General features: G+C 38.0%; 1 protein-coding gene across 2 annotated transcripts in view; it reads left to right on the top strand.

The window, feature by feature from the left end:
* Positions 1-25,815, top strand: part of LOC136871993 (multiple epidermal growth factor-like domains protein 10) — a 105,509-nt gene that overhangs the window by 53,209 nt on the left and 26,485 nt on the right. The window contains exons 4-6 of one of the 2 annotated variants that reach the window (XM_067145786.2): positions 7,244-7,366; positions 13,556-13,699; positions 24,277-24,414. In XM_067145786.2, coding sequence (XP_067001887.2) covers positions 7,244-7,366; positions 13,556-13,699; positions 24,277-24,414 — 405 coding nt within the window. The remainder of the gene's footprint in view (positions 1-7,243; positions 7,367-13,555; positions 13,700-24,276; positions 24,415-25,815) is intronic. The other variant, XM_067145792.2, reaches the window with a different exon arrangement.

Below are 25,815 nucleotides of genomic sequence, written 5' to 3'. Positions count from 1 at the left end.
ACTCTGTGTGTGTGACTGTGTGTGCGGGCGTGCGTGTCTCTCCCTCTCTCCCGCACCGGCACAGACAAGTCCTATGGCAACAATGGAATAGGAAGGGACTAGGATTGAGAAGGAAACGACCGTGACCTTAAAGGAAGAGCCTGGTGTGAAAGTGGGAAACCACGGAAACCATCTTCAGGGCTGCCGACAGTGGAATTCGAACCCACCATCTCCAGCTACGTGATCGAAGCCGTATGGCAAACTTGTTCGGTAAGTACTTCCTATACTCGGTGTCAAACTTTAAACATTACTCCATTGCATACGGGATGCAAGTGTGGCTGGATTGGACGCAGTTTCCCAGGTCGTCTTGAAGTAGAGATGCCATTTTAGGAAACTAATAAACCGGGACATAATGAGTGCAAGCTGTACGGCAGACCTGTTCAATTGGCAGCCCGCGAGGCCAGTGTTTTTTTTTTTTGTTTTGTTTTACGTCACACCGACACAGATACTTCTTATGGTGACGATGGGTTGGGAAATATCTAGGTGTGGGAAAGAAGCGGTCGTGGCCTTAATTAAGGTACAGCCCCAGCAGTTGCCCGGTGTGAAAATGGGAAACTCCGGAAAACCATCTTCAGGGCTGTCGACAGTAGGGTTCGAACCCACTATCTCCCGGATGTAAACTCACAGCTGCGCGCCCCTAACCGCACGACCAATTCGTCCGGTTGAGGCCAGAGTGACAGGCCACTTCATTATATACAGAATACGTACATTGTTGTTATAACTATTTACCCAGCGATATTCCTTTGATAAAATGTATACATTTTAATATAATTATATATAAAACGTTTAGTTATCACTACCGTGGATGACCAGGGCCGGTGGCATCGAGGGGAACAGGGAACAATGCCGAGGGGCCCTGAGAAAAATAAATTAAAACAAAATTTAAACAAATTTGAGTGCCAATAAGAATACAAAAAATATGAATAACATTGAGCAAATTTTGCACTAAAATGACACCAAGGTGATTCCACAAATGCACCCAAATCCTTGGTGAAACTTTCGAACATTTTTAAAGAAATTGTCTAATGAATGTACTTCATGTTTGGTGTAACTACGGTGTAAAATCACTTCTCTTTTACGCCAGTAGAGTTAGAGCAAAAATGATGTAATTTTTTTAAAAATATGTGATGTAATTATGGCGCAGTTTTGTTGCATGTTTCATTGGTGTAAAATCTATGCATCCACTGTCGCCTTTGCACCAAATTAGCGCCACAAATACACCGCGTTTGCACCGATAAAAATGTTGTACCAATTTCACACCATTATTACAGCAATTTTTGGTGCAAACTCCACCGCCAGGAGCTCATGATCAGGTAAGCCTTGCTTATAAAATAACGTGCAAGTTCGCAGTTCTGGTCTAAATTAAGTGAGGGGGGTACGGAATTTATGGGCCTGGACTTTTCAGTTGCCCAGGGGCCTGAGAATCCTGTCACCGGGCCTGTTGATGGCAATAAGTACCATCTTCTAAGAAGTGAAAGTTTACGTTGAGAAGTACTGTATCTACCACACACTCTAAATCCGGATCTGGACGGATTACTTTATCATCCACCTTATCAGAATCTGAATGAGCACATACAGATCTGTCACACCTTCCAAGAATTCATTGCACACTCTAATCAGGAGAAGAAGGTTTAGGTCACACGTTGTTTGGACCACATGGGTGTTGTGTTAATCCCTCAACTAAACATGATGTACTTCGTCTGAATGGATATTATCGTTCATTAGTATGACGGAATATTACGTACTTCATTCTCCGTGCGTAATGCTTCCTGTTTATCATAGGCTATGATCTGAATTCCTGGGACCGATTCTATTATCAAGGCTTGGGAGGGTTCTAGAAATGAAACCTCCAGAACCAGTAGCGTAGCCAAATTGCAGTACCGGTACGCTACAAAATCTTTGCATTAAAATGCAGAAAAAGAACAATATGATCAAAGTAAAGAGTTTTACGGCGAGTGGTATGTTCAGATTATAATCTAAAATACAACTTTCGAGGCTTGTCAGAAAATAGATTCAAGAAATATGTTGATTTACAGTTGTGTCTCTATGAATATTAAAAAGAGCCAACCCTTGAGTCGACTTTCAATTGTTAACTGTCACTTTCTGATTATTTTCTTTTGTACAAATTCCATGGGGGGTCTAACCTCAGTACCCCTCCCTCTTCGCTACGCCCCTGTCCAAAACAATCCATGCAGCCTGGTTTTTCGCAAGGAAATAACGTTTATCGAAATTCGTGCTTGTTATGTATTGTGTTCTTTAGACAGATATATTTATTTGTCGTGACAACGTTAGGGATAGCTGTCCCTGTCTTACACTTGACGAGTAAGAGAATCGGAATGATAAATAACTAATTACAAATCAGCAAAAAATATCCTATTAAACTTAAAACCTATGTAACTACTTGTACATTACATCTTATAAAACCTAGCTCGATAGCTGCAGTCGCTTAAGTGCGGCCAGTATCGAGTATTCGGGAGACAGTGGGTTCGAACTCCACTGCAGGCAGCCCTGAAGATGGTTTTCTGTGGTTTCCCATTTGCTGGGGCTGTACTTTAATTAAGGCCACGGCTGCTTCCTTCCCGCTCTTAGCCCTTTCCTGTCCCATCGTCGCCATAAAACCTATCTGTGTCTGTACGACGTACAGCAACTTGTAAAAGAACTTATAAAAGTTAAGGGGAAAGAGCACAATGTTACAGAAAATAAGTAGAGTTTTGAATATATGCATAAACACTTGGTAATTGTAGAAATAAAAAGTTGTTTACTTCTTGTAGGTAAAATGGTGGATAAAAGCAATAATCGTTGTCCTAATTTTACTTGTAAGGAGATAGAATTGCTTGTGCTATTAGTACAGAAATATTTATATAGTCCTGTGAAATAAAAGTTACTCTTGCACTGTGAGTATCCACCTCACTTGAGAAGTACATGGGAAGGATCAAGTAGACGGTGGGAAGAGGAGAGGAAGTAGGAAGGATATGCACAGGTGTCGCTAATGGGCTGGCGGATGTAAACTTATCTGAGTCTCCAATTATATATGGTTCTAAGAGAGTTAGTAACAGTGCGCCTGTATTATAATGAGGGTTTAAATTGAAGATTGAGTTAAACTGTAACTTGAGTTTAAACCAGTGTTGAGTCTTATAATGGTCGGCCTAAGTTAAACTGAGGTGAATGGCTGAATGGTCAGCGTTGAGGCCTTCACTTCAGAGGGTCCTGGGTTCGATTCCCGGCCGCGTCGGGGATTTTAATCTCCTCTTATTAATTCCTCTGGCCCGGGAACTGGGTGTTTGTGTTAGCAGTGACTATCGATAATGTTTTGCAGTGACTTGCAAGAAAAGATGACTATCGATAATGCTTTATTTACCTCTTGTAGGTAAAATGGTGGATAAAAGCAATAATCGTTGTCCTAATTTTACTTGTAAGGAGATAGAATTGCTTGTGCTATTAGTACAAAAAATATTTATATAGTCCGGGAAACAGTGGCCTTATGAATTCCTCCGAAATCTCCCATTTTAATAAACATACTACGGGAGGCATAAAACCGCAATGCTATTAGTAGCTGACTGAGGGGTTCTACAACATGATTTCTGAAACTGAAGGAAGTTACTTTATTTTCTAAAATTTACACTTTTGACATTCAAACAATTCAAAAAGTCATTTTTACATTCTTACCTTTTCGTTGCATGTTTTATTCTAGCACCAATTTGCTGAAGTAGGTTTGTGACAGTCTGTTTGTACGCCTAAACCTATTTAAAAACTATTTTTCATTCCACATATGAAAGTGACGTCCCCTTGCTCAGAAAACTCGTAGTACCCGTGGTCGTTCAATAATTTGAACCACTTCTTCGTCATCGCGTATTATTTCTTCAAATATTTCAAAAATATCTTCGAGATCCATTCCTTCTGCCATGTATGTTATGTATTCTTAAACTTCAGTTTAAAGTTTTAAACGGTAGATGAGTGGCAGTAAAATTAATCTCTAGTTAAACTTAAGATTAAGTTTTATAATACACGACTAACAGATAAACCTAAGTTTAAACTGAACCAACAGTTTAAACCTCTATTATAATACAATCCAAACATGTCCTTAAAGGAAAAGTAGGGGTGGAAGGGAATTTTATTTGAGTTACCGGTACTAATAAGACCTAATGGGTTATTTGAACCTGTTTGGTGGATGAAGAGGAGCTGGATTAGTTAGATACAGTGAATGGTAAGACGAAGTGAAAGGTAAAAAATCGTGTGAGGGTAGCGTTATGAAAGGAAATCCCCCTCAAATTCATTGTACCAAATCGATACGTAAGTATGGAACAGCCGATAGGAGGTTTGTAACGGTTAATAACTGTGGCATCTCAGAATGATATTTGCCGTCACGGCAGCACGTATCCCATGAAGACTGTCCCTATTATTAGGAACAAAATAACTACTCCTGTAGATCAAGTGTGCACATAATTGTAAGATATTTTGTGCATGCACGTTTAAATGTCTTGGACACCGATATCTCTCTGACTTGCTCTAGCAGATAGTTCCATTCATGATTTGCAGTAACTGTGAAGGAATTGACATATACTGAGGACTTTTAGCTGGGTATGATAAGAATATGCATGTTGTGTGGCCTTGCGTTTTTTCGTGGTATAAAAAGTGATTATTTAGTAGTAGAATTTACAACAATTTTTGTGAGCAGTTAGCAGCTATGGCTATTATAGCCTGCCTAGTGGATGATCGTTAAGGGGTCAGTTCTGTACATTATAACATCGTGGTTAGCCGGTTGGAGTCCCGTTGGAGGAAACAATGTCACCATCAGATTTATTTATTTATTTATTTATTTATTGCTATTTGCTTTTGGGATAGGAAAGGTCTAGGAATGGAAAGTAAGAGGCCGTGGCCTTAATTAAGGTACAGCCCCAGCACTTGCCTGGTGTTAAAATGGGAAACCACGGAAAACCATCTTCAGGGCTGCCGACAGTGGGGTTCGAACCCACTATCTCCCGATTACTGGATACTGGCCGCACTTAAGCGACTGCAGCTATCGAGCTCGGTCATCAGAATGTTGACCAGCAGGGCAGGAAAGGTGGTGGTACACATTTTCTAATCACTAGATTGCGTGGCAAAGAGCCTGGATTGAATTTCAAACCCCTCCGAAGTGCTCATATAGAGTGAGGGCATATGACGCTGTTGATGGTGATTCGTCCGTCGGATCGAGACCTCAAGCCTAGATCAGACCGGCACCTCATTATCATAATAATATCACACCCAGACATGCAGGTCGCCCATAGGTGTCAAATGGAAAGACCTGTAACAGGCGAGCCGAATACGTCCTCAGATACCCCAGGCACTAAAAGCCATACGATAAATAAAATAGCTTATAACGTAGACTTAGGTTCCTCGACAACGGGCACTGGAAAGCAACATTTAAGACGCTTTTAGTGTTTGGGTAGAACGCATGTATTACCGAGAGTATTTAAGTTAGGATTATGTTTAATGTCTCAATTGAGAGATGAAGGAGGAGGCTACCTCTTGCAAAAGAAAAATGAAAATACGAAACGTGTTTTTCAGGAAATAGTGTTTCAAAATAAGGCAAAATTTGTGCTAAATATGTCACGTCACACGTATACTCTGTTATAAGATGGCGCTGTATTGACGCCGCGCGCACCCCTGTGGGTGGGGGCGGTAGAATAACACCCACAGTATCCCCTGCCTGTCGTAAGAGGCGACTAAAAGGGAACCCAGAGTCTCGAAATTTTGGAGCCTGGGTTGGCGACCACGGGGCCCTTAGCTGAGTCCTGGCATTGCTTCCACTTACTTGTGCTGGTCTTCTCATTTTCATCTATCCTATCCGACCTCCCTTGGTCAACTCTTCTTCTTTTCCGACCCCGACGCTATTAGGTTTCCGAGGGCTAGGGAGACTTTCATTTTCACGCCCTTCGTGGCCCTTGTCTTTCTTTGGTCGATGCCTTCATTTTTCGAAGTGTCGGATCCCTTTCATTTTTTGCCTCTGATTATTGTTTTATAGGGGATGGTTGCCAAATTGTACTTCCTCTTAAATCAGTAATCACCACCACCGCCCCGCGCTCAGTTGGAGGTTAGTTGTCGTTGTGAATACGTCGTGGTCAGTTGTATATCATAACAAATTTAATAATGGAAAATTAAAGATCTGAATAGGATTCGGCAATTTCTAATAAGTAAGTTTACGAAACCGTCAAAACTCTGTCAACAGTGGGGTTCGAACCCACTGTCTCCCGAATGCAAGCTCACAGCTGTCAGTATTGTAATGGCCATTCATTAGTAGCTCATCTGGAAAAGGTACAGGCTATTTTTGAAGTGAACAATGTACATATTACTGGAATCAGTGAAAGCTGGATGCGTACAGACATGCCGTCATCGGCAGCTAACCCTCACGGATACTCAATATTACGTCATGACCGTATTGACAAAATAGGTGGTGGGCTTCTACTTTATTTCAGAAATGACCTAAAATTTAAGATAATTTCCACTTCTGACCCAAGACTTACACTGCGACCGGAATTTATGTTTGTAGAATTAGAATGCCATTAATAATGATTGTATACAAGCTGTTCATTGTAATAATATATCAGGTAACAAGGGACCCATTTTCAATAATTATTGCGTTGGGGGTGGGGGGTGGGGGGGGCGAACTTCTTAGCGCCGCTACTACGGAAGTGATTTTAATATTTTACTTTTTTTTAGTTTGATAGAGCTATCCAAGTCTCACAATTTGGAACATTCCCGGAGCCTTTAGCACTTCAACTTCCGGCACAATTTAGGAAATTGATTAATTTTACTTTTTTCGTACTTTGTCTGCTAAGACATTAAGAAAATGAAAACTGTCCCACAAGGAGTATTTTCCATTCAACATATAAAAGTAAAACATATTTCTCAATCATTTTGAAAACAATTAACTAATCAACCCCGCACTTTGTGTGGGACAATATATTATTAATATGCACTTGTGTTTTAAATTTGGTTTTGGAAAGTGGTAGATTGTAGGAGTTAGGATTCTGGTACAAAAACGTAATGAAGAATTAAACAGTCTTCTTTTTTTTTTTACTCAAATACATAATTTTGTAACGTGTGGCCGTTTTCAAATGATCGATTCAGTTCTATTGTTTATAGAAGTGGTGGGCGGCAAATTTTGACGCTGTCTAGGTTTGGCACTGTTTCTAAATATGGCTCTGTAAATTTCCACTTGCAGGTATCGACAGTCCATGTACTGGTGGAAGGAAGTGTGATGCTGTTAGCAGCTACTGCGACGGTGCGTACTGTAGATGTCCAACCAACATGCGACCAGACCTCAGTCACACAAGGTGCATATCATGTGAGTATAAAAATCAGTTTTTTTAAAATTTATCTACTTATTTAAACATATACCACCAACAGGCACATCCTCCATTTACAAATGGCTTTTATACAATATAATGTACACAATGTACAAAATCAAAAGTAATGAAGTGCAGTCGAACCAAGACAGATGATACAGGAAATACTAGATTAGGGAATGAAGTCTTAAAGGAAGTAGATGAATAGTGTTACTCGGGTAGTAAAATGACTAACGATGGCAGAAGTAAGGAAGACATAAAATGCAGACTAGCAAAAGCAAGGAAGGCCTTCTTTAAGAAAAGAAATTTGCTCACTTCGAACATTGATTTTGGTGTTAGGAAGATGTTTCTGAACACTTTCGACTGGAGCGTAGCATTGTATGGAAGTGAAACATGAACGATAACTAGCTCAGAAAGAAAGACAATAGGAGCTTTTGAAATGTGGTGTTACAGAAGAATGCTGAAGGTATAATAATAATTCCGTGTGGATATTTCTAACTGACTGCAGCCCTGAACCCATAATTCTACGGTGAGAAAAATATTTTTTCCCTCAATATTTATTTGGTATCAACAAGCTACTTTTATTTTTGAGGGCAGCCATGCTGCGCTCCTAAGAGCCCCGATGTCGCGTGGGAAGGATCTCACTCACGGCAAGCTCGTGAAATACCGTGACACCTCGGCGGACCTCGATAATTCTTTAAATTCATGGAATTCTATATAACGAGGGATTTTGGCAATACAGTAAAGAAAGAAAGAAATAAGTTAAATTATTCGTGAACCCTACGTGAAGACAGAACCCCCAGGGAAAAACATAAATGCAGTTAAGCCTAAGTACATGTCAGCATCAGATCAGTGAACTAGCTCCACGTGCCAAGGTCAATGGATGAAGAAAACGCGCGAAACGCACGGGCAGAAATAATTTATTTCCCCTGTTGTGAGTGTGGTAAAATTATAAGATTAACATCTAAAATAATTGCAAGCCTGTCTGGAAGTCTGGGATAAGTCTCATCAAAATTGGTCTATTGGACGCAAAATTGGCAGATTACGCAATCAAGCTTAATAGTGTGGGTAGCGTCCCTCCTGGGATTATAAAAGGAACCCCCACCGTATATTTTTCAGTGTCGATCTGGATCTTGAAGCCGCGGGAGCTTCCACCCGTCGTCAGTGGAAAATTGCGCCAGATTGATCTACAAATAACTAAATACATGTCCGTGGCTGAGGTCCACATACTCGGTTAGCCAGAGAAGGTGATTGAAAGTTCTGAACGTTTGCCGACGAACTATGAAAGTGTAGGCGTTTGTTAAAATATACACAGTAGATTTTATTATATCATCTCATGTACGTTTGAAAGCGGTAAGAGAGTTGGGGAAGCTATTCAGAGTAGTTCTGCTCCCTTTATCTGTTGAACACCTGTTTTATTGGAGTAACAGAGAGAGACAACGTTGGGAACGAGCCAGACAGTCGCAGTTGACTGCAGAACGAGGGAAGTTCGTGGTGTAAATTATATAGAAAAGTGCGTGATTTGTGTGGTAAATTTTGTATCGTGTGGAAAAGGCAGTGTTAGTAAGAGTGAGATGTTGGAAATGATAATGTTATTTGTGAAAATGTACGGCTAAAGTACGAGGTCAGCTGGCGACGATGTAGCCAGAATACTGGGAATGACTCCATTGTGCAGGTCTGTCTATATTTGTATTATGTCGTAGTTAGATGTTATTGTTCTGTCCCAACAAATTTTTCAAGATGATTGTCGGGTTGATATTGGTAATTATCAGGCGAAAGGCGTTGTAATTTTTGGTCAGCATGTGAAAATTTCAGTGTGCAAATTTCACGTCAAGAAACTGTAAATGCGACGTTTAAATTTGGTGTTAATGTTCGATGAGATATTGTCCAAAGCGTGGAATTTTTGGGAAGTTATAAGTGTAAATTAGTCGTGGCGAATACCTAAATTTCAAAGATCAGTTAAAATCGGAAATGTTTGTCAATAATAATAATAATAATAATAATAATAATAATAATAATAATAATAATAATAATAATAATAATAATAATAATGTCTACCGCGGGATAAAGAAATTTTTCTATGTTAAAAGTGCATTTAACCAGTATATTTTTATAAGGATCGCAGGCATTTAGAAAATTTCAGTGAAATTCGATAGAGTTACATTTATTCATGGGAAGTAAAATTTCGAGACATTGTGTATATCAATGATACGAAAAATCGCGGTGTGGTCTTGGATCCTCAAGGTCCGAAAGTCATAATAACAGTAAAGTAAGAGGTGTGTTTTATAGTGGTTGTTGTTTTCACCGGAGGATTGAATGATGAAAAAGGGTCTTGGAAATATAAGAAAAAGAGATTGAGAGCGGAGAATTTATATGTATGTAGAGATGAGAGGGATAGGAACATTGAAGATGAAATGAAGCCTGGATTTTAAGTGATACCGCTGGAATAAGGCTAGGAGAATGAGTTTGAGACAGGCTATATTTTACCGAGGAAGTATTTAGGAAACAGGCTGTATTGAGGCAGGCTGTAGTGTTTTCCGCTACCAATCCGAAATTTGAGACGACTACTGTGTGAAGCACCGTAGATTTCTAGTAAGATCCCAAGTGAAAACGACTCTAGAAAAGGTTAAAAAAACTTGGTAGTAAACGTCCAATGATTTGTTACTTAAAGCCCGTATGGATATTAAGATAATGTGACCTCAAGGATAAAAGAGCATTTAGGACACATGGTTGGTGTTGTATTGAATTTCGTTTACTGGATATGTCATTGATATAAATATTTGGAATTGACGATAGGCGATTTGAGAGTTTCTAATGCGGTAGTGATGATTATTATTTTGAAGGCATCCACTATGGTAGACGTGTGTTGGGAATTATCATTTGCTTCCCTAAAACTTCAGTGCACAGGCTGAGATTGTGTTTGAGGTGGAGAATTGTTCGTCACGTATATTTATTTTCGAGTCCACGTATTGTAACGATATAGAGACTTACTGTATTTTTCGACTTGCATTCGTTTAATAGTAAGAGACGTTGTTCCGTTGTGTGTTATTAGTCTGACCAGGTTTAGTATTAATGTCAGAGTTTGTTTGAAATTGCTAGTTTGCCTGATATGTTAAGGGATGCGTAGTGCGACCCATTTTGACGCCCGACGATAGATTTGGGACGTCACATGTTATCCTTGGAGTTACTGATGATGAGACGTCCTAGTTCACGCCCGACGATAGAATTTGGAAGGTATCATGCACATAGAGATTAGTGTTAGGATGTACAGATTTTAAGTGAGCCCGACGATAGGTCTGGGATGTCAGCTGTACACACTCAAGTCTCAGATATAATAATAATAATTGCAAGCTTTAATGACTTCGATGTGTTAATTTATTTTATGGACTTAATTGTTTTATCGTTCTGACGTCCGTTTCGTTTTGATAGTGTGCATATTGACACTCAGTGTATTAGTGTGAGACTTGAGTTGCGAATGCGGTTTCGATTCGTCAGCCAGTAACACTATTTTATTTTCAATCTTTGTCGTATTTTCATTTCATTCGTAGTTGAATTTAATTAAGTAATCACTTTATAAGTAGTGTGTTGGGACAGACAATAAATAGATAGATCTGTAATGGTAGTCATTGTTTTTCAAGGGAAAGAATTCCTTAAAGTTGTAATATTTTTCGATGTGGACTGGTAACAAAACCATTTCTAACCTGAAAATCGGTTCGATAATAATACTTTTCAAGTGACTTTCCACCTTTTAATTAACTTCAGTGTTTGGCATTTCTTTTAAATGCATGATGACTAAGTGTTTCCTGCATTTCGCAGTTTTGTTCCTTTAGAACGACCTGACGTAAGATCCTCACGGATCATGTTGTTGTTGGTTCCTTCCGAACAGCTGTTTTGGGTGATGCACATTTAGCATCGGGATTACCTTATCACTTAAGGGTGTCATGAATGACAAATACATGGTGGAATTTTATTTCAATTGTGAATGACGCTGTCAACTCGTAGTGAACACCATGCTTTCCCATAATATTTCGCAACCTATCCAAAGCAACTGATAGTCAGTTTGGTTCGATTAAGGGTCCATTCGGCGGGTGTTCCGTATCCGTAAAGGGTATTCGACTGGTGGATAACCTTAATTGAGAGAAAATCCGGCGTTCTACTTGTTCAAAGTCAGATTTTCCACGGATCGTGTGGATTAACTCTCAGTTCTCGTTTGGAATAATATGTGCCCGGTTGTCAGGTCTTCCCTTTTTCAGTTTTTCAGTTTCGCTGTCCACTAATGTACTAACTTCTCCGAAGCAACTCTTCGATATTGTAAGAAACAAATCAACGCTATGCAATGTGACTGTGTTTGAAACATTCAAAAATAAATAATTCATTTTTTTAATTTCAAGAATGTATATAAAATTAATAATGTTGTCGTGCTATTTCGATTTAATAAAAGTTAGTAAGCACATTTTGCTCCTCATTTCAAGTAGTTAGGCTCTCTTCTGAACCCCATCGTTTGGTTAAGATCGTGACCGAATTTATTCCCGCAACGACCCATGATTTAAGAGTTCTAGATTGTTCTACTGTAGCAGCCGTGGCCGACCAACGATGGAATGGTAAGTTCAAGGGTTCAGCCCTTGTAAGGCAGACCCTCCGATGTGGGTGGGCAGCATCTGCCATGTGTAGGTAACTGCGTGTTATTGTGGTGGAGGATGGTGTTGTGTGTGGTGTGTTAGTTGCAGGGATGTTGGGGACAGCACAAACACCCAGCCAACGAGCCATTGGAATTAACCAATGAAGATTAAAATCCCCGACCTGGCCGGGAATCGAACCCGGGACCCTCTGAACCGAAGGCCAGTAGGCTGACCATTCAGCCAACGAGTCGGACATGCTGCAGGTGATATGGATAGATCGAATCACGAAGGAATAGATACTGACTCGAACTGGTGAGAGGAGATCGATTTGGCTAAATTTGATGAGAAGAAGTGATATAATGATACGAAACATATTAAGACGCCCATAACTTGTTCAGTTGATTTTGAGGGAAGTGTAGGCGGTAAGAACGGTAGGGACAGACCAAGGTGTGAATGACAAGCAGATTAGAGCAGATGTAGTAGTTACGTAGAAACGACAAGATTAGCACAGGATAGGGTGGCATATTTTTGGAGTAGTGTTGGTGTTGGTGCAAAATTCGCCAGTAATGATAATGTTAATGTATTGGAGTTAAATATTTGCTACATCATCATCATCTGATTCATATAGATCTTCTGGTAGGACAACTGTTTTGTAATGTTTCAATTTAGCATTACTCTTTTATTGTAGTGATCCTATATTAGTAGTCTAAATGCCTTCTGAAGTTTTGAGGCCTTTTCTGTATTTGTCAAACTGTCTAATCCCGATGGAAGAATTATTTATCCAATGTATTTAAAAACTATAGGGCCTACCTGTGAGATTGCATCATATGACGTTTTAGTTAATATAAGCCGGTGTCTAGAAGCTCACACATACTTGATAAAAAGGGTGACTAAAAGAGGAACGTTTAAGGCCGGGGAAAATTTTAAAAATTTTCAGGTTGAAAATCTTAGTCACCCTGCTTAATAGTAGAAGGGAAGATTTCCGAGGATCACCACTCGTGCTCCCTTACATGTCAAAACGGCACAATGCTAATGATAATTTCAGAGAGCCCTCTACAATAAGAGACGCTGCTTGCTGGTAGAACCACTTTTCCACATCATCAAGAACCTCTTGATCTTCAGGAGTTTCTCCGGCAGACCACAGGTGTGACCGTTGCAAGGGGCTTGTCTATAAGGCGGGTGATCCACAAGACTCTAACAAAGACAGAGCCGGCTGTATATTGTTGCATTGGCAGAGTGTTGACATGAGTTACTACAAGCACACTTCGTAATAGTTTCCCTCGTCAACGCACAAGAACTCAGTCATGTCACTTTGCATTCGTTTGGATAAGTATGATACATTCCTTCAACGTTTTCCTCTACTTAGTCTGAGACTGACCACGTTCTGAGCTGTTACTACAAACATCAAACCATGCAGTTCTGCCACTTCTTGGCTGTTCTGTCGGTTATTTGCAATGTTGCCAGGTCTATCCCTGTTTCAACTGAACAACCCTTATAAAAGCGTTTTATATATATACGTTTGTTATAATATTTTATGCCCATATTCATGTGATCTGTTTTAAATTTCAGCCTCAGGACCAGGACCGGTAATGAACTGCACAATGCTGGGATGCGCATCATTTGGTCAAGGTGGTTATTGCGACCAAAGAACTGGGAACTGTACCTGTCGTAGTGGCTACCAGCTGAGTGGATCATTCTGCTATGAGATTGTATGTGAGTAGCTCTTACCATATCAAGATTTTAATATACACTATCTAATCTTGAACAACATCCTAAAGTATCTAGTAAAACCTATAGTATTCTCCGGGGCACTGAAGAAGAAAGAAAAGAGCTAAATATAACAGTTCACAAGTTCTGCAAAAATATTGATGGGTCTACCAGAATGCAGAGCTAATAGTGTAGTTAAACTTCTACGGCATGTGAAGATATACGCAGTAGAGTCATTAAGTTCGCGGACTGTTAGTCTAGTGTCGTTGTAATGCATTACAGCGGAGAGTTTGTACCACAGGATGTTACTATGACAGTTCTTCGCTAGTCTCAGCAAGAGGCAATTGCGTGCATACAGTATAAGTAAAACTACGGTCTCTATTGTGAAGGGTTGTTGAATGTCAGAGGTGGAACTTGAGAATGTCGCAGTTTGAGCAACGGGCAAATGTCAAGTTCTGACAAAAATTTGGGAAATCCACTAGCAAAACGTTTGAGATGATCAAGTCGAAACCACCCGAATCATCACGACGGGAAAAAGACGCGAAAAGGCAGGTCAAAAGACTATGTGATCCTTGAATTGTTAGCGCCAGTCCACGAACATATTGACTGTAATACGTACGTAGGTGTACACTGTGTTGCCTGCTCTGCAGGCGCCAGTACATGAACTTATTGACCGTAGTAGTACGTGTACAAACAGATACAGAAATGTAATACAATTTTGTCTAAGATTAAAGGGAGGAAACGGGTGGGCAATATTGAATAAAGTTTACCAACAATCTATGATCTATTTAATAATTACTGAGTGAACATTTTTTTAAATGCTACAGGATAGGATTGGGGGACTTTTCGGGTGAAGAAAATATGATGAGTAGGGGATATTGCAAAAGAGATTATCATATCAGAATGTAAGAAAAAACATTACGAGAATACTGCGAAACTAGCTAAAGGGCTCCAACAGTACATTGAACTTCGAAGTCCTTAATCAGGTACAAGATTAAATGGGAGAAACTCCCAGTCGTTGACCTACATATAAAAGAGCATAATTGCTCCGGACAGGTCACCACTCGTGCTCAATGTGTTTCCAGTAGCGAAAATAAGTTGAGTCCGAAGATTCTACATTTCAGCCCAAAAAAATGAATTGCTCTGAGCAGGTACACATTATAGAGTCTGAGCTCCAGATACCTAGAGGCTAGCCTCAATAAAGCGATAAATCGCTTGTTATGTTCTCAGTTACACTATTAACCAATGTGTTCATACACAGGTTGTCCCATGGTGGGATTATCAATTACAAAATTTCACAACCTGGATCAGTATTGTTCCCCAAGGGAACCTGAGCGTAGACACGGTTACCCGCAAAGCCACAAGTAATATACAAAGGCATAGTACCCATTCTACTAGGCCTTAAGAAGGTAAAGAAAAGATTATGACATGGCAGGCCATTAACAAAGGACAAGGAGGTGAAACACCAGCACTCCTTAGAAGAACGTTCTGGAAAAGACAAAAACCTACGTGGCCTTAAGGCCCAATGACACAGAGGCTAATCTCTTTTAAAAAGAGTGACTAAAAGGGGAACGTTTAAGGCCAAGAATAATTTTCAAAATTTGCAGGTTGAGAATCTTAGTCACCCTGCTTAAAAGTAGAAGGAGAGAGTTCCGAGGGTCACCACTCGTGCTCCCTTACATTAAATATTTTTCCAGTAGGGAAAATAAATTGAGTCCGAAGACTGCACAGGAGGTTCTACATTTCAGATCAAAAAATTAAAATATTACGTATTAAATTTTAAAGAAAACTACTGAAATCTTCCCCTCGAAACACACGCCATTACAATCACATATTTAGGTAAATTCTGCCATAACCTGAAAGCGCTGGATCCTCTTCAAGCCGGTCACCCTCTGACTCCTACCTCCTACCCCCTGTAACCTCCGTCAAGTCGCACTCTCAATCACCGGAGCAAATCAGACAAGACGGCCCGAAAGCGCTCCCTTAAATAGCTCCACAGGTAATGTTCGAGATTATTAGAATCCAGAGCGCTGATAAGCAAAATTTCCATACACTCCCCGCCACCCCGGGCAATGATTGCTTAGAGAGCTGAGTTACAGGCATGTGACAGGCAGATTACATTAGAGGAGGAACCAGATGAAGGATTGACAATTTCGGCATATAAAAAACAATAATTAGTAAAAAGGCTCACAACTATAACAAATTTAATTTCTCTGGCTATTAACTGCGACTTGGCCCAACAGGGATCGCTAGAAAATAGATGCTATAGCCATCTAACCATCGGAGAAGTTTTAGAAAGACTTAAAATTCTCAATCACTGTCAGACATTGCCATAGTGGAGGAGACGCATTGTTTAAATAGATGGGGGAGGTGTCCCCTGGCACAATTATTATTATTATTATTATTATTATTATTATTATTATTATTATTATTATTATTATTATTATTCCGAGGTATCTGTGGAACAGCAGATGTGAAAGAAGGTGCTGGGTGGAATAGGTGTCAACTTACGAAATTAAAGTTAATTTAAAACTTTAACAAAGGTTATATTTTCTTTTCAAGATAAATAAATAACAGAATATAACAGGTACCAAGTGGCAGATCAACAAATTAAGGAAGTACAATTACAGTTTGTTACTGGATTTGGGCTTCGAGCCCCAGACTCACAATCCTTGAGCTATAAGCCCAACATTACCTATATACAAGGTACAACAAAGGGGCAGAAAACCCCAATCATGCCAAGGAGCACTTGCTCCCAATTACCCAGTAAAGCCTCCTCGAGGCACACAGAAAATCCACTTTTAAGAAAGAGCAAACCCGCTCTCAAAGATCAAGCCTATTCAAAGGCCACACCGAACTCCACCTTCAATCTGCCCTCCAGGCACACAAGAACAGGGGTAATGATACCCAATCTACTGAGGCCTATTAAGTAAAGAAACAGGTCAATTACATGGCCCAAAATTCAGAGTTGAATGGAGGCGTAACTTGCACTCCCAATACATATTTAAAACCTATTTGGCACTAGGCCGCTTATGCAAGGTCTAATCCCATACTACGGAGGTGACACGATAAGAAAACTTATTTACATTACGAAGGGAGAAAAAAAAGGAAATGAAAACGTAGTCACCTCAGAACAATATGAGTGGGAGCTTGAGAGGGTTAGGCACTCTCTATCCCAATTTATAGTTAAAAAGCCAAAATTTTACCAAATGTCTATTACATTTTAAGGATAGGTTACATGAGAAAAGTTTCGAACCTGTCCCGAGGGTTAAACTGCTGAGCTAGCAAGAAATGAAGTTATTAAACGGCCATTACCTTATCGATGAACTGCTGCCCGAAGAAAGAGGCGCTTCCCGCCCCCTGCTACATAATCACACTAGGAGAGATGTTACTGAAGTGGCCAGGAGACCAGAAAATCAGCAGTTTATATACCCGCGTGGAAAATTCGAGACGTTTCATGAATGATTACAACCCGCCCACAAAATTTTATTGGATGACAGCAAAAACTAATACACCAGACGAAGAAGAAACACCTTATTGGTGGAAAATTAATTACAGAAATTCCTCATTGGTCAAATTCAAAACTGGCGGAAAGAGAAGGGTTATACTTCCAACCCAAACAATAACTGAAAGAAATTTAACAAAGAACAAACTTATGAATAGCAAATTTCTTCAAAAAAAAGTTCCTTCACTTCGCACTAGGGTGCACAATTGTAGTTCTTAAGTAGTGCCATCTAGAAGAGAATGTTCACACTTCTTACTACAGAGAAAACAAAAACAAATCGAAATCGACATAGTTCAGAACACTTCAAAATTTACGGTAAAGACATCTTCTGAGAAGACCTAGAATTAATGTGGTTGTTAAAGTTCAGGCTTTCTCCAGTAGAGGAGTTTCAACTGGCGCACTGTTTGAATTAGCGGCGTGGAGGTGTACCGCCCGGTACAATTATTATTATTATTATTATTATTATTATTATTATTATTATTATTATTATTATTATTATTATTATTATTATTATTATTATTATTATTATTATTATTATTATTATTATTATTATTATTATTATTATTATGTTTCTTATTCCAAGACCCCGGTTTCAATTTTCGGTCAGTTCCATAATTTCAATTCTGGACTGAGGAGTATCACTTAATTCGACATTTTCTCAAGCTCTTAGCTCACAGGAAGAAAACGTACAGTGAGAAGATGACGCTACTGACCTAGTATACATAGACTAACACTGTTTGCCATGCTTAAAGTGGTGTCGGGAAATCGATGACACTAATTTCAGACAGACCAACAACATATCCATGTTAAAAGAGAGAAAAGGAATTCCACACAATTGTCAAAAGACTAGACAAAGATAGCAGAATTATCATCTATATATATAACTTGTCCTGACTGACTGACTGACTGACTGAATGACTGACTGACTGACTGATTCATCATCGCCAAGCCGAAACTACTGGACATAGAGAAATGAAATTTTGGAAATACATTCATATTAACATGTAGGTCCACGCTAAGGGAGGATTTTTGGATATTCCGTCGCTAAGGGGGTGAAAAGGGGGGTTAATTTTTAAAATGAGGATATCTATATCTCAAAAACTTAAAGGTTTAGAGTAATAAAAATTGGCATTTGGAATTTCCTTTAAAAATAAAGAAACACATATTTTTTGTTTTCGGAAAATCCCATGAAGGGGTGAAAAGGGGGGCAAAAGGGGTTGAACACCTTTTATGAGGAGACTTATATCTCAAAAACTAAAGATGTTACAGTCATGAAAATTTAAATTTGGAACCTCCTTTAAAAATAAAGAAACACGTATTTTTTGTTTTTGGAAAATCCAAATAATGGGGGGTGCAAAGGGGGTGAATTTTTAAAATGAGTGTAATCTCGAAACTGTAAAAGTTTACAGACGTAGAAATTGGTATTTAGAATCTCCTTTCAACATAAAGAAACACTTTTTTTTGTTTTCGGAAAATCCCAATAGGAGAGATGAAAAAGAGTGAAAAATGGGTTGAATGCCTTTAATGAGGATACTTATATCTCAGAAACTGAAGATATTACAGACCTGAAAAAAAGTATTTGGGATCTCCTTTAAAAATAAAGAAACATGTACTTTTTGTTTTTGGAAAATCCAAATAGTGGAGGGTTGAAAGGGGGTGAATTTTTAAAATGAGTATTTTTGTTTTTAGAAAATCCAAATAGTGGAGGGTTGAAAGGGGGGGGTGAATTTTTAAAATGAGTATATCTATATCTCAAAACTTTCAAACTTTACCGATGTAAAATTTGGTACTTAGAATCTACTTTCAAAATAAAGAAACACGTATTTTTTTTTCGGAAAATCCCAATAGGATTGAAAAGGGTTGAAAAATGGTTGAATGCCTTTAATAAGGATCCTTATATCTCAGAAACTGAAGATGTTACAGACCTGAAAATCGGTATTTGGGATCTCCTTTATAAATAAAGAAACATGTATGTTTTTGTTTTTAGAAAATACAAATAGTGAGGGGTTGAAAGGGGGGTGAATTTTAAAAATGAGTGTATCTATATCTCAAAACTTCAAAAGTTTACAGATGTAAAAATTGGTACTTAGAATCTCCTTTCAAAATAAAGAAACACGTAATATTTGTTTTCGGAAAATCCCATGAAGGGGGGTGAAAAGGGGGGAAAATGTGTTGAACACCTTTTATGAGGAGACTTATGTCTCAGAAACTGAAAAGATTACAGTCATGAAAATTTAAATTTGGAACCTCCTTTAAAAATAAAGAAACACGTATGTTTTTGTTTTTGGTATATCCAAATAATGGGGAGTGAAAAGGGAGTGAATTTTTAAAAGAGTGTATCTATATCTCGAAACTGTAAAAGTTTACAGACGTAGAAATTGGTGTATAGAATCTCTTTTCAAAATAAATAAACACGTATTTTTTCAGAAAATCCCAATAGGAGGTGTGAAAAGGAGTGAAAAATGGGTTGAATTCCTTTAATGAGGATACTTATATCTCAGAAAATGAAGATATTACAGATCTGAAAGAAGGTATTTGGGATCTCCTTTAAAAATAAAGTAACATGTACTTTTTGTTTTCAGAAAATCCAAATAGTGGAGGGTTGAAAGGGGAGTGAATTTTTAAAACGAGTTTATCTATATCTCAAAATTTTCAAAGTTTACAGATGTCAAAATTGGTACTTATACTGTAATCTACTTTCAAAATGAAGAAACACGTATTTTTTTTCGAAAATCCCAATAGGAGGGGTGAAAAGGGTTGAAAAATGGTTAAATGCCTTTAATAAGGATCCTTATATCTCAGAAACTGAAGATGTTACAGACCTGAAAATCGGTATTTGGGATCTCCTTTATAAATACAGAAACATGTTATTTTGTTTTTAGAAAATTCAAATAGTGGGGGGTGAAAGGGGGGTGTATTTTGTAAATTAGTGTATCTATATCTCAAAACTACAAAAGTTTGCAGATGTAAAAATTGATATTTAGAATCTCCTTTAAAAATAAAAGAACACGTATTTTTATGTTTTCTGTAAATCCCAATAGGAGGGGTGAAAAGTGTGAATAAGGGGTTGAATGTCTTTAATGAGGATACTTATATCTCAGAAACCGAAGATATTACAGACCAGACAGTTAGTATATGGAATCTCCTTTAAAAATACAGAAACTTTTTTTTTTTGAAAATCTAATTAATGGGGGTTAAACAGGATTGACAAATTGGGGTGAATTTTTAGAAAGACTATGTCTACAGTATATCTCTGAAACGTAAAATATTACAGACGTAAAAACTGATATTTGGAATCTCCTGTTAAAGTAAAGAAACAGGTATTCGCGGAAAATCCAATGAAGGTAGGAGGTGGGGGGTGAAAAATAGAAAAATTAATTGAATTAATTGTATGAGGATACTTACGTCTAATAAAAACTAAAGTTGTTACAGACGTGAAAATTGGTATTTAGATCTTCTTTAAAAATAAAACGACGCGTTCTTTTTTTGAGGGGGGAGTCATCTTTGGGGGCAGGTGTGAAAAGGAGTTGAATTCGTTTCATGAGGACACATATCTCAAAAACTGAAGACAATCGGTATTTAGAAGATCCTTTACTATTAAAGAAACAAATATTTTTTGCCGGAAAATTCACTTAAGAGGGGGGGGGGGAGAGTGTGAAAGTAAGTGAAAAAAGTGAATTATTTTTATGGGAATACTTATATCCCAAAACTGAAGGTAACACGCGTGAACATTGGTATTTGGAATCGCCTTTAAACATAAAGAAACACGCCTTCTTTTTTTGGTGGGGGGGTGAATCAACTTAACCGCGGTGGGGTGAAAACGGAGGTGATACCAATTGATTTTACTGTTCCTAATGTACTTATAAGGAGCCTCCGTAGCTCAGGCGGCAGCACGCTGGCCTCTCACCGCTGGGTTTCGTGGTTCAAATCCCGGTCACTCCATGTGAGATTTGTGCTGGACAAAGCGGAGGCGGGACAGGTTTTTCTCCGCGTACTCCGGTTTTCCCCTTCATCATTTATTCCAGAAACACTCTCCAATATCATTTCATTTCATTTGTCATTCATTAATCATTGCCCCAGAGGAGTGCGACAGGCTTCGGCAGCCGGCACAATTCCTATCCTCACCGCTAGCTGGGGGCTTATTCATTCCATTCCTGACCCGGTTGAATGACTGGAAACAGGCTGTGGATTTTCAATGTACTTATTCTGATCATAAACCGATCATTTTTACTTTCCTGGGTTTGTTTTCAAGAGCCATCTTTTCCTTTGGAGAAACTTCTTAGATTACGGTAGATTCTTCTGGCATATAAATAAAAATTTAAACACATTTGAAATAAACGATAGGTATAAGATTGACCATGCAATTGTTCACTTCTATAATAAGGTCAATAATACACGGAAGTATGTCATTCGTATCGCCAGAAGTCCTGCGCACTTGCCTACGGGAGACAATGGTGCTGGTCATACTGTGACAATGGCAGCAGATGTAATTTACCGCCAATAGAGGTCTTGCATCTTGCTGTGGGGTCCAAAACATCAATAATAATAATAATAATAATAATAATAATAATAATAATAATAATAATAATAATAATAATGTTCTGGACCGTCGTCAAAATGTGCGGACCACGCTGGAAACGGGTCCTGGCCGGGTAATGACTACGATTGCAGTCCGGCTGCCGGTTCAGTACCGCCAAGGCACCCAAGGCGACACCACGCCGCATCTCCTCAAGGATTTGATCCACATTAAAAATCTTATAGGAAAAGATGGCAAAGATTTAGGGACCCAACTGACCGGGTGGAATACCTTGACCTAGCCCGGGAAGTACGAAATCGATTGCTGGAAAAGAAGATTGAAAAATGGGAGGAACGTTGCCGTAATCTCTCAGAAAACGAGTCAGATCGCGAATATCGGCGGGTTATATATAAAACGATAAAAATTCAATTATAAATTTCAGTATAATACCGTAGCGAAGCACGGGTATCTTGCTAGTGTGTTATAAAAGAACATACAGTAAGCACGAATGTAAATAACGAAGGGGAGGATATATGTTTAACCGGGCGAGTTGGCCGTGCGCGTAGAGGCGCGCGGCTGTGAGCTTGCATCCGGGAGATAGTAGGTTCGAATCCAACTATCGGCAGCCCTGAAGATGGTTTTCCGTGGTTTTCCATTTTCACACCAGGAAAATGCTGGGGCTGTACCTTAATTAAGGCCACGGCCGCTTCCTTCCAACTCCTAGGCCTTTCCTATTCCATCGTCGCCATAAGACCTATCTGTGTCGGTGCGACGTAAAACCCCTAGCAAAAAAAATATGTTTACCCAGGAATAAATAACACATTTAAAATCTAGGACTTATAAATAAAAATATGCAAAATGGGTATAAAACAATTCTTACATCTTATTACAATGTTTAATGTTATTACAGGTAAATCAACTGCAATATCTTTGGATCAAAGTAATTTGGATAACAATGAACTAATACTCTCTCCTTAGCTTCTAGTGATCCGGTTCTAGGGGAAGAGAGTAATATATTCTATTCACTATCTGATCAAAGTATCCATACAACAATCTGTGCACATAAACCAGTGACAAGGAAAAGCTCTGCGTGACGAGTATGAAGACCATGTTACTGTATAGGCAACCCACCAAACGTACGTGTGAAGCAGTGATGGATATTACAATGGAGTCTGAAAGATCCATCCGAGTCCCCTTGTGTTCAGTCCGCTCTGTCTACATCAGCTCTCTCCCTTCAGGTAATTCCTGTGTTGGCCCGTGCGTAACTGGTGATGCGTAATTTGACGTGACAAAACACGCTATGCCATATGGCGGTTAGGTGAGAGTGTTGAGTGTGGCGAATGTCAGGATAAAGATACAACGCCCACAATGAAATACGGCGAAGGTGGGTGAGACTGTATGAGGAAACTCAAGAGGACAGGTTGGAGCTGGTGTCCAGATAATTTTGATTAGGTAGAACACATTATACCAGGCTGTCCTTTATCCTAGTATAGATTTTACTTTTGTGATCATTAGCCCAGAATGAATCTCAGATTCATTTTTAAAACTTTGGGGATTTTCAGCATGTCAAAAAGGAAAGAAAACTTACCTGTGAGAATTTTGGTTTTCAAACATTTTACAGGGATTACAATTTTGTCATATTCCCGAAGTGTAGCTAGAGGAATGGCATGATAGTAACATGTAACGATGTCATGGCTAATATGCCCTTCGTGAAAGAAAGGAAACCAGTATACTTTATGACGTCACTCGTAAATAAGAAAGTGGCAAAATTAAATACGGAATACATGCAGGATAAAGTAATATATATTAATGTATCGTAAATTTAACTTTCAGAAATTTGTTGAGAAATATGGATAATCCTATACATATTCAAAACAGGAATAACCATTAAAATGCTCCAAATTTGAATCGACTATGAAAAGAATTACTTTACTAGTAAACTGCACTAAGGCCAATTAGCTCTCAAAGTGACTTTTTGTATCATAAATGGTGTCGTGGGGTCGAAAATGATATCACATTGACAAGGTCGTGAAAAATACCTCATTTTTATCATAAATGTTTATCAATTATCTTTGTCATAAAGCAATCCTCTAAGAGAAAATAATAATACAAAATTACAAGAAGAGAATAATTTAAGTTCTGCATAAAAGTGTACTTATAAATGAGATACAATCTGAAAAAAATATTCACTAGTAAAGTAAAGTAAAGTATCGTAGTGAAAAATGCTACGAACAAGTACCGTTAATATTATACATGAATATAGAAACATACTGCATTTTGCCCTTGAATGTCATATAGGCCAATTCACAAATGTTCAATTTTCTAACTAAAATAGAAAGACATCATTATAGTGGGCACCGTCTGAAACTTGCAGCTATGCCCAGAGAAAACAGACGCTCTACTTTGTGTTGACCTTTGACTGTCACAAAGAAACAGAGAATGGCCAATAAAACCATGACAAACGGAGGAAGAGTAATATACAGGGGTACACAGTTTCAGTGGCATTGGAAAGGACCCCACAACACCGTCAGAGGATTAAACATCAATACGTTTAAATTTCAGCCGGGAGACAAGTACTGAACTGCACAACCATGGGATGTGCATCCTTTGGTCAGGGTGGTCATTGTGACACAAGGACTGGGAATTGTACTTGTCGGAGTGGCTACCAGATGAGTGGATCATTCTGCTATGATATTGTCTGTGAGTATGTCTTACCATGTACAAAACTAAGCAAACATAATTCTCGTGACCATCAATCTGCTTTTGCCAACTAATACAATAAACATCGCTAAGACGTCCTAAAGCTTGAATATTTCTCGTAGAGAACACCCATTCTTTAACATTTTCTTGCTTGCTTACTTACTACTTACTTGCTTATTTGCTTGGTTGTTTGCGTTCTTACTTACGTACTTATTTATTTATTTATTTATTTATTTATTTATTTATTTATTTATTTATTTATTTATTTATTTATTTATTTATTTATTTATTTATTTATTTATTTATTTATTTATTTATTTATTTATTTATTTATTTATTTATTTATTTATTTATTTATTTATTTATTTATTTATTTATTTATTTATTTATTTATTTATTTATTAAAGAATGTCCCAATGAGCTAGTGGCTCGAGGAACAACTCACTTTAAGGTTTGCATGTAAGAAGGTAAACGTATAAAGTATATAAATTTATTTACATTATTATTATTACTATTATTATTATTATTAATATTATTATTACTATAGATGAACAACAAGAATTTATTTAAAATAAAATAAACTTAAGTCATAAAATGGATATACCACGATTGTGCACTTATTCTTCAATGTATTTGTGAAGGAAGTACCTGCGTGTTTCCTTTTTTTAAATCTGTTCAGATTATTTATTTGTTTTAGTTTGGAAGGTACGATGTTATATAATGTGCTTGCTGAATAACAAATGCATTTAGCACAATATCTAGTAGTGTTAGTGCAATCAATGTGAAACTAATTTGCTGATCTTGTGTTGTGAGTATGATTAACGTTTATGTATCGTACTTCTCTATTAACAGAATCAAATTATTTTTATACTTGAACATAAATAAAACTTAGCTGACTTCTTACTTGTAATACGGTTGTTCGCTAAAAAAAAATCCATCAGATTGTTGCAGAAAATCTTAATCATACATATTTTTTTATAGCTCTCCTTTGGAATATTTCTGTAGGTACTTTCTCGAGAGTTGGAATATGACGTTGGCGCTGGTGTTGCGACAAATGGCGTATTGTCATGGTAACGTAACATGTTTATGGCACTAAACCGATTGTTTATTCCTCACTGTCGCTTCGTGTCCCTTCCCGGTAAATTCTGTTTTGTGCCCGTTTTGTGTTACTTCATTTTATCATTGTGTGTGTGTGTGTGTACATTGTTTGTATTGTCAGATAGATTTTATTTCATTTCACGTGCGTAGTTTTTATTTTTACTATTCATAATTAGCTTAATAGTTATTAATTGAAGGTTAATTTTAGGTTAGTTTAGTTTCAGTTGGTAGTGACTCTCAGTGAGTTACGAAGTAGTTATTACTTTTACTTTTCATAATTAACTGACTAGTTATTGATTGAAG

The sequence above is a fragment of the Anabrus simplex genome, chromosome 1 (assembly GCF_040414725.1).
Source record: "Anabrus simplex isolate iqAnaSimp1 chromosome 1, ASM4041472v1, whole genome shotgun sequence".
Lineage (NCBI taxonomy): Eukaryota > Metazoa > Arthropoda > Insecta > Orthoptera > Tettigoniidae > Anabrus > Anabrus simplex.
Note: the sequence above shows the minus strand (reverse complement) of the source record. Positions and strands in the feature narration are given on the sequence as shown.